Source organism: Panthera tigris, chromosome D1 (genome assembly GCF_018350195.1).
Source record: "Panthera tigris isolate Pti1 chromosome D1, P.tigris_Pti1_mat1.1, whole genome shotgun sequence".
Lineage (NCBI taxonomy): Eukaryota > Metazoa > Chordata > Mammalia > Carnivora > Felidae > Panthera > Panthera tigris.
In genome coordinates, this window is record NC_056669.1 from 14,503,688 (window position 1) to 14,523,576 (window position 19,889).

Genomic DNA, 19,889 nt, shown 5'->3' on the forward strand with positions numbered 1-19,889 from the left:
GCCAGCCTGCCTCCCCACAGCCCCACCCCACCCCACCCCACCCCGGCCCTTCCTCATGCTCAGCCAGCTCCCACCTGGCCACGGGGCGGTGAGGAGGAGCAGGAAAGGGACTGAGCACCAGCGCGGCCAGCCCCGGGGCCGGCCGCCCACTCCTCCACCGCTGGCAGCACTGAGCCCCATCATCAGGCACTAATTAAATCCCCCTAATGAGGAAATAAGGATGCAGGAGCCGGCTCCGCCGCGGCCTCCCCGGCCCACCGCCCTCGCCTCTCCATCGGACTTATCGCTCGTCACAGGATGTTTACAATAATTTTTAATTTGTGCAATTATTAATCACTTTTCTATCTGCCTCATTTGCATAATAATTAGTCATCTCACTGTTTGGCATGCCTGTGAATGACAGTGTTTTAAATTGAATTAAGATTTTAATATTCTATTTTCCTGCTTTCTTCCCCCCTCACACGCTAATCAAAGTCAGATTTGGCAGCCAGAGGGAGGGTGGGGAGGAGGCTGGCAGGCACTGGACTTGGCCTGCTCCTCGCTCCTGAGAACTGAGCTGGGAGGAGGGGCAGGTCTGGAGAGGGCAACAGCAACCCACCGGCACCCCAAACCTGGTGCCCAAGGGGTTAACTCAGCCTTGCCTAATGGAGGGAGGCAATGAGTGAGGAGTGGGCAGCGGGCAGTGGGGAGGGCAGGCGTCAGACTGTCTCAGTGGCGCCAGAGAGCAAGAAAAGCACTTTCATTTTCTGTCCAAACAGGCTGCTTTTTGCAAGGGAAGTTGGAAAGCACATTACAGGCCAGTAATTGATCCCTGGTTACTAGTCTAAGTTAACTTTGATGGCTCAAGGTCCCCCAGGTAGAGAAGCAGCTGGAACAGTCCAAAACCCATTGCCATTCTTTGGACGGACTGAGAAAACAAATCTCTGCAGTTGAGTTGGGCTCCCCTCCCCCCTCTAGAGCCACCAGCTCTCCACACACCAGCAGATCCTCTGCCCAGGCTGGGCACTTCACAGAAGCATGCAAGAGAGGGCGGGGTTCCGGCTGACCAGGGGCAACAGGAGGGGGCACACTGGCCTCTGTCAGGGGCAGGGGTGGGTTCATCTCTCTTACCCTCAAGCCCCCCTCTGACCACCCCAGGAATCCTGCTCCAGCCCCACCTCCTCACCACTAGGCTTGCCTTTCGTGTTGCCATGGTAATCCCTGTGGCTACCCTGGATACCCATTGCGGCTCCAGAATTCTCTGCTTAGGCAGAGCAGCTCTACCCACAGCCTGCTTAGAACACCTCCCCTTTTACCATCACTGAGGCCAAAGGTTGAGGAGCTAGGGTATGATCACCAACACATGGTCTGCAAAGTCAGATGCTACTTTTCCCTTAAGGTGAGTAGGGAGAGGAGATGGGACACGGGAGCTGGTGTGAGCCAGTACAGGACATCACAGGCTGGGGACCGGGGGATCAGACTCCAGCCACCAAGGCTTTCCCCAGGCCAGAGTAAAGGAAGGACCTCAGCCTACAGAGATCCGTTCCTCCCACAAGCAACAAGGTCTCCCAACTGTGCACTTAGGAGTCAAGGGAGGGAAGTCCTCCCGGCGGGGCGGATTGGATGGGGGGGGTGGGGACAGGGGGGGACAGGGAGACAGAAATGGAGTCTTGCTGCCAGAGTTAAAAACTAGATGAGGAGAGAGGGCTAGAAGTTTCCAGGAGAGCCCTTCTCCTTCATAGGACTCCATGGCTGGTCTGCATTCTCCATCTACAAGTCAGGCAGGGAAGATTCTAGGTATTCCTACAGTCCCCTCTGACACAGGATGTCCCTGGGCTGACCCCATGAGCCCTCTTGCTGATTCACCTAGGCAGGTGCCAGCCTCGGGAGCTGGTAGTGCCGCAAACCCACTTGCCCAGTCATCGTCTGAAGGGGCAGGACAAAAACTGCCGGGATTCAGGAGAGGCACGGTCCAATCCAGGAATTACAGGGAGCTTTTGAGAAACCAGGCCCGCAGGGGCTTGGGCTTTGTCCCCAGCTCCACTAGAAGGAACACATAGCCTTCTTATTAGTTTGTAAATCAGGCCTAGATGAGCCCAGACTTCACTGTCTCCTACCTCATCAGCAGGGGATGCACCCTTTACCACAACCAGCTTCACCCACCACACCCAGCCTCTGCTCCCCAGCCTTTCCTTCCCGCAACCCCTCAGTGGCAAAGGGAGCTCTCCAGGCTCAGAGACCTGTACACGGACCTGGTGCCACAGTTGCCTCTGCTGGCTGCCTTCACCTTCCACACCTCCCCTAGGGATGAGAGGAAGGCCAGCAGACCCTCAGAACCATGCTCACCATGAATTCCAGCTTACCGGGGACAGTCCTGGTTTACACGTGTTGTCTCGGCATAATTATTAATAGTACATGTGTGCTCATACACACAAACACACCATTTACTCTCAGAAGGGTCCTAGTTTGGACAAGAAAATAAATGGCTTCTCTAATCACAGGCCAGTACAGGGTCCCAGAGAGCCTGGGGAGAAAGTGGAGATGCTCTGAGCATAGAGACAAGCAACATTCTCTCAGTCCCCAAGCAGAGGTGAAGCTACGCCCTTTCAGTCAGCACCAAGAGCGAAAGTCAGAGCCCCTGTCCTGGGCCAGAGCACCAGCATGTCAACAGTCTAGCCTGGGGACAGAAGGGATGCAGGACTTTCCCAAGGCGGGAAGACACCTGACAAAAGGAACAGTAAAAAGGAAGACAGAAGAGCCAGCTCAGCAAAAAGGTAGAAGCCTGAGGGGAGTAAGATGCTATCTTTACATGTGTCCAGCAAATGGCAACAGGGAGCAGCGTGCCTCGGCCCGTCCACGTTGCAGCGGGACAGCCCCATCCAGCTGGCTGCCTCGTACTGCTCTGGCGTGTGTCCTCTTGCCCTTCCGAAAGGCCCACATAGATTGCAAAGCCTCTCTCCTTTACCCGCTTTCCCCAAGATGACTCCTTAGCCTGAATTGCAAAATCAGTACAGACATTTCACAAGCTCCCATCCCCAACCTAAGAGATGAGGAAGAGAAATCGGAGCAGTCAGCCCCAGGGTAGCAGGACTCTTGGATCCCTTCCTTTTGTGCTGTTACCTGATTGATGCAAGGCTCTTAGGGATCCCCCTTCTCTCCACCTAGCTGAGTTGGGATTCCTAAGTTCAGAAGTATAGAGACCACTGTGTTTCTTTGTAGGATGGGAATGGGGTTACAGATATTGGGGAATTTCTATGTCCTATCATCCAGCGAAGTTAATGTAAATTAGCTGCAAAGTAATATACAAATGCATACAATCTACATCAGGAACCAGTAGTTATGCATTCTGGGGACTCAGCAGCAACAGTCCCCACTCCATTTCTCATTGTGCTTTTGATTTGCATTTCCCTGATCATTAGTGATATTGAGCATTTTTTTATGTGTCTGCTGGCCATCTGTATGCCTTCCTTGGAAAAAAGGCTATTCGGATCTTCTGCCCACTACTTCATTGGGGTTTTTTTTCCTATTGAGTTGTATGAGTCCTTTATATATTTTGAATATTAACCCTTTCTCAGATATAAGGTTTGCAAAGGTAGGTGGCCTTTTCACCTTGTTGATGGTTTCCTTTGCTGGACAGATGCTATTTAGTTTGATGTAGTCCCACTTGTTTATTTTTGCTTGTGTTGCCTTTGCTTTTGGAGGTAGATCAAAAAATCATCACCAAGACCTAAGTCAAGGAGCTTACTCCCCGTGTTTTCTCCAGATTTATGGTTTTAGGTCTCACATTCAAGTCTTTAATCCCTTTTGAGTTAAATTTTGTGAATGGTATAAGGTAGTAGTCTAGTTTCATTCTTTTGTATGTGGCTGTCCAATTTTCCCAACACTAGTTATTGAACAAACCGTCTTTTCCTCATTGTATATTCTTACCCCCTTTATCATAAATCAATTCGCCATATATATGTGGGTTTATTTCTGGGCTCTCTATTCTGTTCCATTGACCTATGAGTCTCTTTTTTATGTCAATACCATACTGTTTTGATTACTATAGCTTTGTGATACAGTTTGAAATCAGGGAATGTGATGATTTTCTCTCTCAGTATTGCTTTGGCTATTTGGAGTCTTTTGTGGTTCCATACAAATTTTATGAGTTTGTTCTGTTTCTGTGAAAAATGCCATTGGAATTTTGATAGGGATTGCACTGAATCTTTAGATTGGGGTAGGATGAACATTATGACAATATTAATTCTTCTAACATGAGCACTATAGATCTTTCCATTTATTGGTATCCTCTTCACTTTCTTTCATCAATGTCTTACAGTTTTCACTGTACAGGTCTTTCACCTCCTTGGTTAAACTTATTCCTAGGTGCTTTATTCTCTCTGATGCAATTATAAATAGGATTATTTTCTTAACATCTCTTTCTGCTAGCTTGTTGTTAGTGTATAGAAATCCAACAGATTTTTATAAATTGATTTTTGTATCCTGTGACTTTACTGAATTTATCTACTAGTTCTAATACTGTTTTGGTAGAGTCTTTAGGGCTTTACAAAATCATGTCATCCCCAAATAGTGACAGTTTTACTTCTTCCTTACCAATTTGGAAACCCTTTTATTTATTTTTCTTCTCTAACTGCTCTGGCTAAGACTTCCAATACTAGTTTAATAAAAATGGTGAGACTGGACCTCCTTGTCTTGTACCTCATCTTAGAGGAAAAGCTTTCAGCTTTTCATCATTGCATATGGTGTTGGCTGTGGACTTGTCATGTGTGGCCTTATTATGTCAAGGTACATGGCATCTATCTATACCCATTTTGTTGAGTTTTTAATCATGAATCGAGGTTGAATTTTGTCAAATGCTTTTTCTGTTTCTATTAAGATGATCATATGATTTTTATCCTTCATTTTGTTACTGTGTACCATGTTGATTTGTAGATGTCAAACCATCTTGCAATGATGGGATAAATCCCACTTGGACACTGTGTGTAATTTTTTTAATGTATTGTTGAATTCAGTTTGGTAGTATTTTGTTGAGGATTTTTTTTTTCATCTATGTTCACCAGAGATAATGGCCTGTAAGTTTCTTTTCTTGGTGTGCCCTTGTCAGTTTTTGGTATCAGAGCAATGCTAGCCTTATAAAATGAGTTTGGAGGTGCTCCCTCCTCTTCAATCAATTCATATTTTCTATTTCTTCATGATTTACTCTTGGAATTTTGTATGTTTCTACAACTTATCCACTTCTTCTAGGTTGTCCAGTTTGTTGATGTTCAATTGTTCACAGTAGGCTCTTATGATGCTTTGTATTTGTGGTAACAGTTGCAATGTCTCCTCTTTCATTTCTAATTTTATTTATTTGAGACCTCTTTTTTTTTTTCTTGGTGAGCCTAGCTAAAAGTTTATCAATTTTGTTTCCTTTCAAAGAACCAACTCTTAGTTTCACTGATCTTTTGTATGATCTTTTTAGTCTCTATTTCATTTATTTCCACCCTGATCTGTTATTTTCTTCCTTCTACTAACTTTGGGCTTCATTTGTTCTTTCTCTAGTTCCTTAAAGTGTAAAGTTAGATTGTTTGAGATTTGAGGTAGGCATGTATCACTATGAATTTTCCTCTTAGAACTGCTTTTGCTGCATCCCATAAATTTTGGTATGTTGTATTTTTCCATTTTCATTTGACTCAAGGTAAGTTTTTATTCCTCCTTTGACTTCTTTGTTGACCCACTGGTTCAGTAGCATATTGTTTAATCTCCCCATATTTGTGTTCTTGTTTTCTTTTCTCCAGTTTCCTCTTGTAATTAATTTCTAGTTTCATACCATAGTGGTTAGAAAAGATCCTTGATGTTATTTCAGTCTTCTTAAATTTATTAAGACTTGTTTTGTGGCCTAACATATGATTTATCCTGGAGAATGTTCCATGTGCCCTTGAGAAAAATGTGTATTCTGCTGCTTTTGGATGGGATGTTCTGTATACATAACTATTAAATCCATCTGGTCTAATGTGTCATTTAAGGCCTTATTGATTTTTTTTTAATGTTTATTCATTTTTTGAGAGAGAGAGAGAGAGACAGAGAGACAGAGAGAAAGAATGTGAGTGAGAGAGGCACAGAGAGGGAGGGAGACGCAGAATCTGAAGCAGGCTCCAGGCTCTGAGCTGTCAGCACAGAGCCTGACGCAGGACTCGAACTCATGAACCATGAGGTCATGACCTGGCCAAAGTCAGATGCTCAACCGAGCCACCCAGGCACCCCTCCTTATTGATTTTCTGTCTGGATGATCTATCCATTGGTGTAAATGGGGTATTAAAGGACCCCACTATTATTGTATTGCCATCTATTTCTCCCTTTGGGTCTCTTAATATTTGTTTATTGATTTAGGTGATCCTATGTTGAGTGTATAAATATTTACAAATATTACATAAATAGGAAGCACTTAATTCAGCCATTCTGCCCATAGCAAGGAAGCCAGGGAAAACTCCATAAAGGAAACACTTGATCTGGGATGAGTAAGGTTCTGCTATGGGGAGAAAAAAACAGAATAGCAGAAGCAGCTTGGAAAAACACAGAGATTGGAACCAGTGGTGTTTGATCAAGCAAGTGAGAAGTCCAGAAATTCCAGGGAAAGGGTTGATAGGTCAGGTCACAAAGGACTTTGACAGAATGCTGAGCAGACTCAACACATGTTGTAGATAAAGGCTTCCTCCTCAATTTGCCTCCCACATGACCCTGGAGGCATTCCTATCCTCAGTCTCTCCATCAATACTGGGATAATCATGCTTCCCTTACCCTGTTCCCATGAAAGCTACAAACTCCCTGTCACTGGTACTGGGTTGGTTGGCAGAGCCACTCCATGAATATCTGACAGGAGGTCCATGTACTAATTAAGCATTCATCTAATGCTGCATACATGACAATCAATTATTAGCTCTGCTAATTAGAAACCTCCACTAAGAAGTTTTGGGGAGCAACCGGAAGGCAATGAACCAATTTTGGCCTACTCTTACCCAGAGTAACCACAAGACTTATTCATTCAGTCATTGAGACAAATAGCATAGACTTTAGAAGCTCTGTGGTCTGTAGCCTCAGCTTCCTTGTCTACAAAATGGAAACATTAGCATCAAATTTATTGAGTTTTTATGAAATTAATGTATAGAGGAGAGTGCCTGGCCCATAGCAGCACTAAATAAAGGACAGCTATTAGTTCTAAGGTATAATTCCTTAGTCTAGGAGGTTGGGATTTGAAAATGAGCAGAAGGCCTAAGAAAATAAGAATATGAATAAAAATAAGAAAATGACTAAGAGTCCTGGCCAGAGGACCTCATGATCCACAAAACAGCATGATGAATGTTGACTAAAAAATGCCATGAAAACTCAGAAAAAAGGCTGACTTGGTAAGCTGACCCTGCACTTACAGCAGCAGCACAAGTTTGCATTGTGAGTCCCTAAGCAGAACCGGGCAAGACAAGGCCCTTCTAGCCCCTGCCATATCCCCTAGAGGTCTCCCAGCACCTCAAGTGGTTGTTTGAGTTTGTCTTTGTCAAAAGTTTCTCTAAACTCCACAGTGAAAGACTTTCTAATTTGTAACTCAGAAGTTAAGTCCTCTCCAGCATGAGACCATGTTGGCTGAACCTTAGGAGAAGGAATGGGCCCAGATAACCCCCATTCCAGCCTCCTCCTCTCCTGCACCAAGAAAAACCAGGACAAGGTCCACCATCCCATTACCTTACATGATGAGAAAGTGTCAAAGAGCAAGACAGTGGGATTTCTAGGGGCTGGAGTTAAGTATAGTGGCCCAAAATGCCAACTGCACAAGTAGGCAAAGGGGGTAACGTGGCTCCATCTCCTCTCACAACACGTGTAAAGGAGCAGTGGGAACTTCTGACGATGGTTTTCTCAGTGGGAATCAATGGTGGGATGTGATCACCATGGAAGCTAATTCAACCTTAAATACATTGATTACAATATAACATCTAGATGCAGAGAAGTAACAGTCCTATGATCAGTCCTCTGATCAGAATACCCTGCGCCTTAGGACCCAAGCCAGGTGCTGTACTTTAAAAGGGGCAGCAAACCAGAGTGACTTCAGAGAAGATAGTATGGGACTCAAAGTCACAGTTGAAGAAACTAGACAAAAGTAAGATGGGCCCAGCAGCTTTCCTACAATGTCAACATAACTGTGATATTACTTCCCGATCATAAAGGAGGTGCCACAGTTAAAGGGGAAAATGTCTTACTGTCAGCTACTCAAACACAATAAATTCCAGAGATTCCTCCCTCAGTCCCTGCTTCAGGTTCATGTGATATTCCCCAACCCACACAGCACCTGCAGGATGGCACGTTCAAGAATAGTTTCTCTAGTCTATTCAGTCTGTCCCTGGGCTTCATTTATGACTCTAGGACCCACCTTGAGGCCACCCTCAAAGGTTCACAGTGAACATGCCTCCAGACCATCTGCACTGACCACCTCAGTCCTTCCCTATGGTCCTTCATCCTTTTCCTCCCGCCCCTCCTCTTGTGTCAGCCTCTGGCTGAATTGTCATGCTTCGTTCTGTTGCTGGATTGGGGATGGAGGGGAGGGAAGAGGCCCTATGTGAAGTGTACAGACACAAGTAGACCCTATGTATAAAGATTAATTTCCTACTACCTTTTATGCAAAAATTGTCTGCTTCCTTTCTGATGTAAGTTTCAGTACAAAACTCTCCTTATTACCTTAAACTTATGACTCTAGGAAGAGAAGGAAAAACTTATTTCAACACATTTAAAATGCTGTCAGGTAGAACAGGGGTTACCAATCTGTTTTTGTAAGCCCCAAGATGGAAAATTCAGGCAAATGGTGAAGCCACAGGGTTAACATAACTGCTAGAGTTGTCCAAGAATGGGCTACATATGTCCCCGGAAGTGGTGACAGGGGAGAAAGTGTTCAAACATGGGTAGGAGTGGCACTTCCTGAAATGTGACTTGCCAGGGGACTCCAGCAGTAGAGTGGATGGGAGAATTAGGTCTCTTTAAGACCCTAACTTTGATTCTAGGATTCATATAATTAGCAGTGTATTTCCATAGGACCAAAGGTTGGGATAGCAGTTGAACTAGTAAACTGATGGAAAATACTTTTAAATTAATTGGTGTGGGGAAAGTGTCATGAATAGAAGTTCTTTATGTTATCCTCCACCTCTGACATTCCTGTTTTATGATTCCAGGTTCTGAAAGAGTGTCAGCTACTGGCAAATCCATACAGCTGACAAGATGCAGGTCAACCTTCTGTCTCAGGACAACTGGTGAGTATGTATATATGTGCATGTGTGTGTGTGCGTGTGTGTGTGTGTGTGCGTGTGTGTGTGCGCATAGCGGACATAAGGGCAGGAAACCACAGACGTTTTCTGAAGGGCACATGCACATGCACACACACATCTCCCACACAGTGGAGATCCAGAAGTGGACTTGAGAAATGGTAGCAGAGATAAGATCCAACAATCTTGAGACCTGACCAATTCCAGAATCGCCCCCTCCCCTAGCTGCTGGTCCCAGGAGTCTGTTGTTAGGGAAGTAGCCACTTCCACCTCCCCTCCCAAAGCCAGTAGGGTGGCTTTCATATTCAGTGAGGAGGACCCTGGAAACCTAAGACACCAAACCTCAGAACCAATGCCAATCTGCCAAAGTATGGGCACTCACTCAGGAGCCGGGGACAGACGGCAGGGCTAAGCAAGGATGCTACTCCAATCACAACCCCGAAAGCCAGAAGGCCACAGTGTCCACCTTCGGCCGTATCTGTGAGCTCTCTGACTGTGGCTGAGTGTCCTCTGGTCACCCCCTACCCAGCATCCCCCTTCTCACTCCCCTACCTGTCCCCAAAGCTCCTGTTCTCTGTACAGAGTTGGCAGGCAGAAGACACAGGACACTTCCTGTCCTGGGTACTGCTCTCACCCAGGGCGGCTTATACCTTAATGGCTCAAGGGCAGACCTCCCCACAGAGTTCTTTTTACCTGCTCCCCACTACAGCTGTAGCCTGCCAACATCAACCATCGGTAAAATGGCTCTTTGGCAGGTCCTTTCTCCATCCTGCAGATCACCACACACCCTACCCTGCTTTCTCCACTTCACATTGGCCAGTCCAAAATGATTCTTTCCTCGCCTGCCGAAAAGCTGCTTCTAAAAGGGCAGCAACCCCTTCTCTCCCAATCTCCCACGCTTTAACCAAAAGTGCTGAGTCTAAGTGCAGCCCGTGCAGAGGGCCACCCTGCCTCTCTCTCCCTGAAAGAGTGTCAGCTGCTGGCAAATCCCTGCGGAGGGGCTTCTACAGGTCCTGTGGGGTACATCCTTATGGCTTCGAAGCAAGCAAGGGAACAAACCCCTGACTCAGGTCTAAACCTCTTATGCTCCTGGAGACTACTCTTTCCTCTGCCTCTTAGGAAACATAGACACAGCAACTGTACCAAGCCCTACGGTAGGGCACCCCCCTATCCAGAGTTCGGCCCATCAATCAGTGAGCCCACCAGTAACCAATGTCATCATAAGCCACCTCTCCTGCAACCACCACTACTTTCAAGGCCAAAAAAAGGAAAAGAAAAAAAGACCTGAAATGCTCATTTAAAATAACTGCTGTTGAAATGTCATATGCCCTTACATGCAAAGAAAGCACTGCACATGCTTTCTCACACACACACACACACACACACACACACACACACACCCATCCTGCCCAGTTCTTACTGCTGGGGCCTCAAATAAACTCAGTTTGGGTCCTATCTGAACACCATGGCCACCAGCAACATCCCAGCTCTGCCCTCAGGGGGGTGGGGTAGGGGTAACGGGTAAGGGAAGGCTGCCATGAGGTAAATGGGGAAAACTCACTGGAATAGGTCTATCACTACTCCTACCCCTGCTCTAGATACCCCCTCTCCTGGGAACAGAAGACCCGGCCCACTTGACCACCCTTCCTCAAATAGCACCACCCTCAACCGCACCCAAGCAAGACAGGCTGGCTCTCCAAACCCAGCCAGGGGACAGCCATCCTAGTGTTCAGGTAAGGTGGGGAGTGAGATGAGAGTGGACCCAACAAGGACATGTGCCGCTGATACGGCAGAAACGCTCTTGGAAATATTTTAGTGTTCACATTTTAAGACAAGGTATTATTTATGAAGCGCCTCCTACATGCCAGGCACCATGCTGGATACTTTATCTCAGATCTTCTCCAATAACCCAGGAAGTGAGTTTACAAATAGGTAAATTGTGGCTCAGCGAAGTAAGGGAACTTGCTGGAAAGTAACACATGCCTCGTCTTTGATGACCTCTCACTGTAAGAGACCCATCCCCCAATGACTTCCACAATTAAGATGGAGAGGTAAGAAGGACCCTACTCTGGGAAAGCAGCAGCAGGGGGGTTGCTTTGCAGGAGTCAGAAGCCCAGGAGGAAATAGCCCCAGGAGATATTAAATACCGCCTGGAGCCCCTTCCCAAGGCTCCACTCCAGACGCAACCCCCAAGCTACTCCAACCAGCACAGCAAGCCTCAGTGGCTCCCCTTCAGTACAACCTATGGAGAATGTTATAAGCCCGGGAGGATACAGCCTGTGACTTACCATGGGGAGAAACCCTCCCATTCAGGTGAGACTTAGCTTCATGGCGAAAAGGGTAACAGGATAGATGAGTGGCACTCAGTATAAATCCACCTACCTCACCCTTCCCCCGGGGCACTCCTATCTCCCAGGCTGATCCCAGGGGTGGGAACCACCAGCGCAGGAGAATACAGTAAGCAGTAAAGACCCCAGCCCTGTCTCTTCAAGAGCCCTTCAGGCAATATTTGACTACAAGGCCAGCTAGGAGCACTCTGGGAGGAGACCACACCAACCACCCCATCCTAGCCTACCTTCCTCCCTATTTAGGCTAGACCAGTGGACAGCTCTGTAGTCCAGGTTTTCAAAGCTCTGGTGACCCAAAAAGGGGTGGGAGAATACTCTGGATTCCACACTAAGGATTCTTTAGTTCTGGTCTTGGGGAGACAACCCTAAAGGTCAGATTGGAGGAAGAGGCAATGCTCTTACATTGGGTCTATTATTCCCCTTATGAAAGGTTTGCTTAAATAGAATGAGCCATGCAGGAGCCAAGGCTGGGGTCCAGGTCCTACTGTCAAGATCTTCCCTCTTAAGACTTTCCCACACAGAGGAGGGCCTCTGCACACTTTCTTGCTCCCTTCAGGTGACGACTATATGACCACTACTCATCAGATTTCCTTGCAGAGCCCTCTTCTTGGTCAGTCCACGTTCCCAGTTCATATTCAGGGCAGAAAAATAGGACCAATAGTGCGTCCAGGCCACATGGAGTACACCAGCCAATACCAGAGTGACTTCCAAGCCTCAGGGTGGAATCAAGTCCTCAAAACTGACCCAGACAAAAGAAGCCAGGGGATCAAGTGAGTAACCAGAACTGTTGGCAAGCTGCAGGGTTGCTGTGGGGGAAGGGGCCAGAGGAGGGCTCTATTGCCCAAGAGAAAGGTACTGATGGTCCCCAACTTATGATGGTTTCATTTACAATTTTTCGACTTTCTGACGGTGCAAAGGTGATGCACATTCAGTAGAAACCGTACTTCAAATTTTGCATCTGGATCTTTCCCCACACTAGTGTGACACAGTACGATCCTCTCTGGTGACGCTGAGGGGTGGCAGCGGCCCTCAGCTCCCAGTCAGCCCCGCGATCACGAGGGTCCCCTGACAACATTTCTGCACCCATGCAGCCATTCTGGTTTTCACTTTCAGTACAGTATTCAATACGTGACATGAGCACTTTCTTATAAAATAGGCTTTGTTGCCCAACTATGGGCTAACGTAAGGGTTCTGAGCACGTTTAAGGTAGGCTAGGCTAAGCTATGATGTTCAGTATTTCAGATGCATTAAATGCATTTTCCATTTAAGATATTTCCAACTTACGACAGGTTTATGTAGATGTATCCCCATTATAAGTCAAGCAAGATCTGTAATAATTTAGAACTCAGTCTTCTGTCCAATTCAGAGACATGGCTATAGAAGGCAACAAAGCAAAGGAGTAATTGTTTTAGAATCCTGGATCTTCAACTAGTTCAGATTTATTTCGTCCTCACCTAAGTTTTGGGCAAGGACAAACTGCCTGCTGTTCATAACTGGGGGTAAGTCTCCTCCCCCGTGCATCTCTGAGAGACAGGAGCTCAAACTGCAAGCCAGGAGGTAGAGCAGCCAGGCTTATCTGGTACTCATGAAATTACAGAGATTCGGGCATTCCCCTTGCCCATCCTTGTCCTGGCTTCTCCCCTATTAGAGCTTGCTTTCCTTGGGGGCCCAGCATGGCCCTCTACTTCCCTCTGACTCATCCCTGAAAGGTTAGAAGGCCCAGCTCCAACGCAGAGCCAGGCATATGCGCACAGTGCCACACAAATGTTACAGAAATGTCCTATTCCACAGTGGTAGAGGAAAGGATAACCTTCACTGGGAAGTGAACAGGGATGCGAGCCTAGCAAGTAAGAAAGCTCTTTTCCCCCTTCCCTAACAAACATACCTCCAAGCTCACTTCCCAAGACCACATTCTCTAAGCCAAGCCTCTAGCTGCCTAGCAGGGCGTTCTAGAATGCTTTCCATCACCCTATCCTTTGGCTGCAGGTGTCGCATCATCTCTGCTGGGTCTTAGCATGATAACTAGGGAGTATGAAAAAGAAACAGAGATAAAATTAATTAAAATTTTATTTTCGGAGGAGAAATAAATGTGTATTTGAAATTACCTGAAAACACTCTGTACAGTTTAGGCAGACACACATAGGAAAAGCAAAAAAAACCACGTAGATGGCCCGGTGCCCCTCTATTTGGCATGCCGGGATTGGTTCCCAGGTATAGGTCCTGACCTCTAGAAATGTGTTTACCCCTTGCAGCAAATACACCCAGACTGTGCAGAAAGACAATGCCCCTGGCTGGCAGTCCACTATGCATCAGCATCCGAAACCGAGATGGGTGAAGCAGGAGATGACCATCCTGGGTAGGAAGAGCACTGTCAAGTTTGACGGAGGCACAGTGACCAGGGTAAAGTGCCCAAGCTCTCTGTCTAGAGGTAATCAGCAGGAGGGTCCTAACTACTCCCTCAACCCAAGGAGGGGAATGGGGGTAGACAGGGAACAAAGGAAAACGTTTACCCGACCAGGACACCCCAACCCCACTTGTCTTGAGAAATCCAGAAATTTTACTTTCCTGAATCTGCAGCCACTTATGGACTCTGATATTTGTCCCTGACCACAGAGGTGAGGTACGTATGCACTTAGCATATGCTGGACACGTGGTAAGTACTTAACAAAAGATAGCAATTAAAATCATCATTATTATTATTTCCCCAGACATGCATTCCTCTCTTCCCAGATGTCTTATCTACCTCCTCCCAAATCCCTGGTAAAAAGAGTCAAGGGTAAGTGCCCCTCTAGCACACTCAGGGTCTTCAAAGCCAAGTTACAAACTGAAACTACCAGCAAGCAATTCTTCCAGGACTGTAGAACTCAGCCCCAAGTATGCTACGGAGACCTTCATCACAGAGGCTATGACAAGCCCCTGGTAAGAACTGCTGTGGGCAGAGGACAGACCTCTGGACTACCCCTTCACCTGTCACCTTGCTATCAGGGTGAAGGTGGGTGGGGGGAGAACTGTAGGGAGTGGAGTCTGATGTTTAAACCCTGGATCTTTCCCAACCTAGAGCAATTCTGAGCAAGTTAACCTCTCTGTACAAATGTTTTCTCCTCTGCCAAAAGGAAAAGAAAACAAACCTTGATTACTAGGCACTAGACACTGCATTTCTATCCGTGACTCCTTCTGAGCATAACATGCAGGGAGGGTAAGGTACACTCCTTTTTCAGCTGACTGCTCTCTGTCCCCTCAAGAGTGTGGGTTCACAGGCACCACCTCAGGATCAAACTACCACCAGGACCTCCTACATGCCCTTGTTTTCTGAAAGATTGAACCTCTGTAAGCTCAAGGTCAACAGCAGCAAATGGGAGCCAAACAAAATTTCTCTACTGAGCAAAGGAAAACATTCAGGTACAAAGGAAATTTGTCTTCCCAGATACAATAATGTTTGCATACGGCCAAAAAAAAAAAAAAAAAAAAAAAGCCAGCGTCGTGGGGCAGACATAATTCAGCTCCAGCCTGGCCCCATAATCTCTCTGCCTATTTTTACAGACCAGTCCAGCTGCCTGAAAGCCGGCTCCAGAAGTACTTTTGACAAGAGGACTCAAAATCCCAAAAAAATAATAATAATCGGGAGAAAGAAACCGCCCAAATAACCTATGCAAAAATGCACAGTTGGGCACCCATATCGAACCTTAAAACTGAGGTCCCACCATAACTACCTCATAGCACAGACTCAGTTTTCCCACTGGGATTTCCCAGTCACACCCTGACCCTAATACAACTCTTTGAAACTAACTGAGCAAGGGTGAGTAACCTTTTTAGAAAGGAAGGATGCACTGTGAGTCTTAGAAGGTCAGTGTGTTCCAGGACTCCTGAGGGAAAAAGAGGTCAGACTATTTCCCCCTAACTAATGAATGAATGGCAAAGCATCAAAACTTTTCTTGTCAGTGCCATCAATTAATGACATTCTATTTGAGCTACAGCGTCTGCTCACTGCTGCTTTTTTTCCCTTTACATTCTCTGAGATTATAATTCACATACCATAAAATTTACCCTTTTAAAGTGTATAATCCAGTGGGTTTGAGTATTGCTCACTGCCGCTTAAGTCTAAACTTCAGAGTGGAGAAAGTGGCACGGGAAAGGAAGGAGAACATGAGGGTCTGGATTGATTAAAACAAACAAAATCTTCCACGTAGAGAAAGTATCCAAAGCCTAAGGGAGAATCTCATCAAAGTCTAAACACCAGGTCTCTCTCTTAAAAATACTTACCATATTGAAAACAGGATTACGTTTCTGGTTTCAAAAGAGGGATAAGACATGGAATAGGCAACTGAATTTAGCCACCTATATCCTTGAGAGATGCTAAAACACGGATAAGACCCAGAGGCCTCCTTTCCCCAGTCAGGAAAAGGCATATCACACTGCCCTCTAGTAGTCAGCCTAGGGAATGACAGCCAGCCACCTGCTGAACAGACTTGGAGGTCTCTGCCCTGGAGGATGTGCTGTGCTCACATACACTAAGGCAGAAAAATCGGAGGGAGAAGAAATTCGTAAATTTTCACCAGTGCCTACCAAACACAGAGCTCACCTACAATAAAATCTATCTACTTCCCCTCCACCTAAGTCTCTGCTTGAAAACAGATAGATTCCTTTGTTAAGGAAAAAACAATGTGGTTTAAGGTTTCTAAAACATCTGAGCCTGTCTTAGTCCATTCAAAACAAAATGCTGTAACAAAAATACCCTATACTGGGGAGCTTAAACAACATGCATTTATTTCTCACAGTTCTGGAGGCCTGGGGGTCCAAGATCAAGACATTAGCAGATTGATTTGGTATCTGATGAGGTTCTTCCTGGTTCAGAAGCTAGCTTCTCGCTGTGTCCTCACATGGCAGAAAGAAAACAAGGGAGCTCTCTGGGGCTTCTTTTACAAGGGCACTAATCTCATTCGTGAGGCTCCACCCTCAGGACCTTATCACCTCTTAAAATTCCTACTTCCTAGTATCATCACACTGGGGCTAGGATTTCAACATGGGAATGTGGGGGGCGGGAGGATACAACATTCAGTCCACAACAGCCTCCTAAAGCAAGGTGTTCCTAAGAAAGTGTGGGGCCCCATTAAAATGAAGTTAAAACCTGGGCCCATACGGAAATAAAACCCAGCTGTGTATAAGAGTTGTGACAAACGGCTAGGAGTTGAACGTACTCACTGCCACTTCTGGCCAAGGAAAGGGGATGGCTCACAAAACAGCTTACAAAAGCATAAACTCTGAAGTAGTAAGTTAGAATAGGATCTGGGGCCTATATTCACTGAGGACTTTTTGTAAAATAAGCTTTCTATTTTGGAAAAAATTTAAACTTCTAGCAAACTGTAAAGATAATGTAGAGTTTCGTTTTGTTACTCTTCACCCCAATTTCTCGACTGTTAAACCTCTTACGTGACTACAGTACATTTGTCAAGACTGAGAGATGAACGTTGCACGCCTTTGTAGGAACTAAACTCTGGACTCTATTCAGATTTCACCAGTTTCACCGCTAACGTTCTAACCTTGGGCCTTTTCACAAAATGTTTACATCAAGGAGCCAAAGGACCAGCAAGGCAGAGCGCAACCCAGTAGGACTCTGGGTTCAAGTCCCAACTATGCATCATGCTAACTGTAGAACTTGTTTTCTGAGCTTGTTTCCTATTTAACATACCTCCACCTCTCTGCCTACACATCTCTCTGACAGCCACTGGCTACAGCTGGGGAACAGACCTCTCCAACTTGGCAGTGATTCCAGCTCAGGCTCTCCAGTTAAGAGAAGGGATGGAGTCCCTTTGGGATTTTTAGATTTCAACACTGCTTCAAAATCCACATATGTATCAAATGGCTGGAGGACGGACAGCCTTTCTTTTGGGGCCTGAGATGTGCACACTAGAGCTGGCCAACAAAATCCATTCTCCCCTTCTTCCTGGGTGTGCACTGCATTTCTGGGGCTCTCTTGCATTAAGGAGCACCATGTAAGTAAGTTCTAGCCGTCAGAATAGGAGTCGAAGTCTGTGCTGCTTCTAGAGCTGCCCTGTTGCATCTCCCAAGCGATCTGCCTGGCTCTGCTCAACTCACTAAAATGACAATACCCAAAGCAAGCTTGGAGGCTGTGTTCGCATCAGCATCAGCTTGGTCCCTAAATGGCCCCCAAACAGAGAATGCTCCTCCCACTACGCCAATCTCAAACTACCCTGCACATTACATGTGTGAGGAAGGAGAAAAAACTTCTATTGTGGTAAGGTAGCCCCTTCGGTGGCTGTCATGGCAGTTTAGCCTAACACAGTGAAAAATGTCAATTCTGGTAGAGCAAGACCTTGCTTCTGGATCTGTGCTCAGGGCCTCAGGGGCACAGGACTGAGGTGACCACCTGTCAGAGCCCAGGACACACGATCACATTCATCCACGTAAGGCCTCGCTTTTGTTTCCCTTTCCCTCCCATCCACCGCCATCCCGGTCCCATTCTGTTCCCTCCTACAGACTATTCCAGGGTGTTAAGGTGTATAGATCCTCCTTAGAAAAAATGCTGCTTAGTGTGTTTTAATTTACTTAGCTGGTTTTTGCTGTAAATCGAATCCTCCTTTATTTTCCTCACCTGGAGTCTGTCATGTCACAGCAGTTCCTAACTGCTTGCATCTGACTGCTTTTATATTCTCTCCTATGCACATACCACATTTTACTTATCAATTCCCTCAGGGACAGACATCTAAGTTGCTTCTAGCTTCTTGCTACCCAAACTATACACAGATAAACATCCTTTTATGTAACTCCTTGTGGATCTATCTGCAAGTTTCACTGAAGGATACAGCCAGAAGTAGAGCTGCTTTGATGTAGAGTATATACATACTTAATGCATTAGTTACCTATTGCTGTATAACAAATTACCTCAAAACTTAACAGCTTAAAACAATAACACCCACAGAATGAGAGAACACGTTGGTAAATCATGTATCTGATAAGAGACTTGCAACCAGAATATATCAAGAACTCTACATTAGAGTGTGTGTGTGTGTGTGTGTGTGTGTGTGTGTGCGCCCATGTGCGTGTGCATGCACATATGTAAGTGTGACACACAACCGAACTGAAAAATGGGCAAAGGATTTGAATGAACATTTCTCCAAAGAAGATATATACAAATGTTACACAACATTAGGCATTAGGAAAATGCAGATCAAAACCACAGTGAGATACCGCTTCACACCCACCAACATGGCTAGAATCACGGCAGATAGTTGACAGGTGTTGTCAAAGATGTGGAGAAACTGGAAGTGTCATACACTGCTTTGGAAGTTTGGCAGTTCCTCAAAAAGTTAAACATGGACTTTATGACCTAGCAAACCTACTCCAAGAGAAATGAAAGTGTATGTCCATACAAAAACTTGTACATAAATATTCACAACAGCACCATTCGTAACAGACAGAAAGTAGAAATGACTCAAATGTCTATCAGCTAATGCATGAATAAAATGTGCTATCCATACAAGGGAATATTATTCAGCCATAAAAAGGAATGAAGGACTGAGATGTACCACAACACAGATGAAACTTAAAAACAACACGCTCAGTGGGAAGAGCTAGACACAAAAGGCCACATGTTGTAGGACAGTCCCATTCACATACTACACGAAATGGTCTCTAACAGGCAGATCCAAAGAGACAGAGAGTGGATCAGTAGTTGTCAGGGGATGGGAGAGCTGGGGACACGTGAGCAGCGACCGCTAATGGATTCAAAGTTCTTATATCCAGAGTGATCAAAATGTTTTAAAAACTGTGGTGATAGGTACACAACTCTGTGATATCTAAAAACCACTGAAGCGTACCTCATGGGAAATGAGTTAAGTGTATACTATGTGTGTTATAACTCAATAAAGCTTTTTAAAAAGTGAACACCTACTACCTCACTGTTTCTTTGGGTCAAAAATTCGGAGGTAGGTGATTCTAGCTCAGGATCTCTCATGAGGCCGTGGTCACATGTCGATCAAGGCCACATTCATCTAAAGGTCTGAATGGAGCTAGAATATCCACTTCCAAGGTTGCTCACAGGGATGGGTAACTTGGTGCCATCTATTGGTGAGAGGTCTTAGTTCCTTTCCACATGGACCTCTCCAGAGGGCTGCCTGCGTGTCCTCATGACATAGCAGTTGGCTTCTTCCACAGCAAGGGATCCAAGAAAGTACAAGGCAGAGGTTTCAATGTCTTTTATGACCTAGCCTCAGAAGTAACACATTTCCGGTACATCCTACTGGTTACACAGGACAGCCCTATTCAT

General features: G+C 45.8%; 1 protein-coding gene across 25 annotated transcripts; it reads left to right on the plus strand.

Moving 5' to 3' along the window:
* Positions 1 to 1,227: 1,227 nt before the first annotated feature.
* LOC102953396 lies at positions 1,228 to 15,531 on the plus strand. Of its 25 annotated transcripts, none has more exons than XR_006208795.1 (11): positions 1,228 to 1,378; positions 9,168 to 9,245; positions 10,856 to 10,990; positions 11,360 to 11,570; positions 12,162 to 12,375; positions 13,858 to 14,033; positions 14,124 to 14,225; positions 14,314 to 14,381; positions 14,459 to 14,524; positions 14,824 to 15,004; positions 15,146 to 15,531. XR_006208795.1 is itself a non-coding variant. In XM_042959690.1 (11 exons), the coding sequence occupies exons 5-11, from the start codon at positions 11,547 to 11,549 to the stop codon at positions 15,247 to 15,249; spliced, it is 888 nt and encodes a 295-aa protein (XP_042815624.1). In that variant the 5' UTR covers positions 1,228 to 1,378; positions 2,481 to 2,753; positions 9,168 to 9,245; positions 10,856 to 10,990; positions 11,360 to 11,546; the 3' UTR covers positions 15,250 to 15,531. The 25 variants fall into 25 exon arrangements, 10 of the variants coding, with proteins under 10 accessions (XP_042815624.1, XP_042815623.1, XP_042815628.1 ...); XR_006208793.1 differs by having other exon boundaries at positions 14,848 to 15,004; XR_006208802.1 differs by having other exon boundaries at positions 14,863 to 15,004.
* Positions 15,532 to 19,889: the final 4,358 nt, after the last annotated feature.

Coding starts and splice junctions, on each gene's coding strand:
- LOC102953396 (XM_042959690.1), top strand. CDS start 11,547: ATGGGGAGAAACCCTCCCATTCAG. Junction 12,376..13,857: donor AAAAGAAGCCAGGGGATCAA/GTGAGTAACCAG, acceptor TACCCCTTGCAG/CAAATACACCCAGACTGTGC. Junction 15,005..15,145: donor GAGCAAAGGAAAACATTCAG/GTACAAAGGAAA, acceptor CTATTTTTACAG/ACCAGTCCAGCTGCCTGAAA.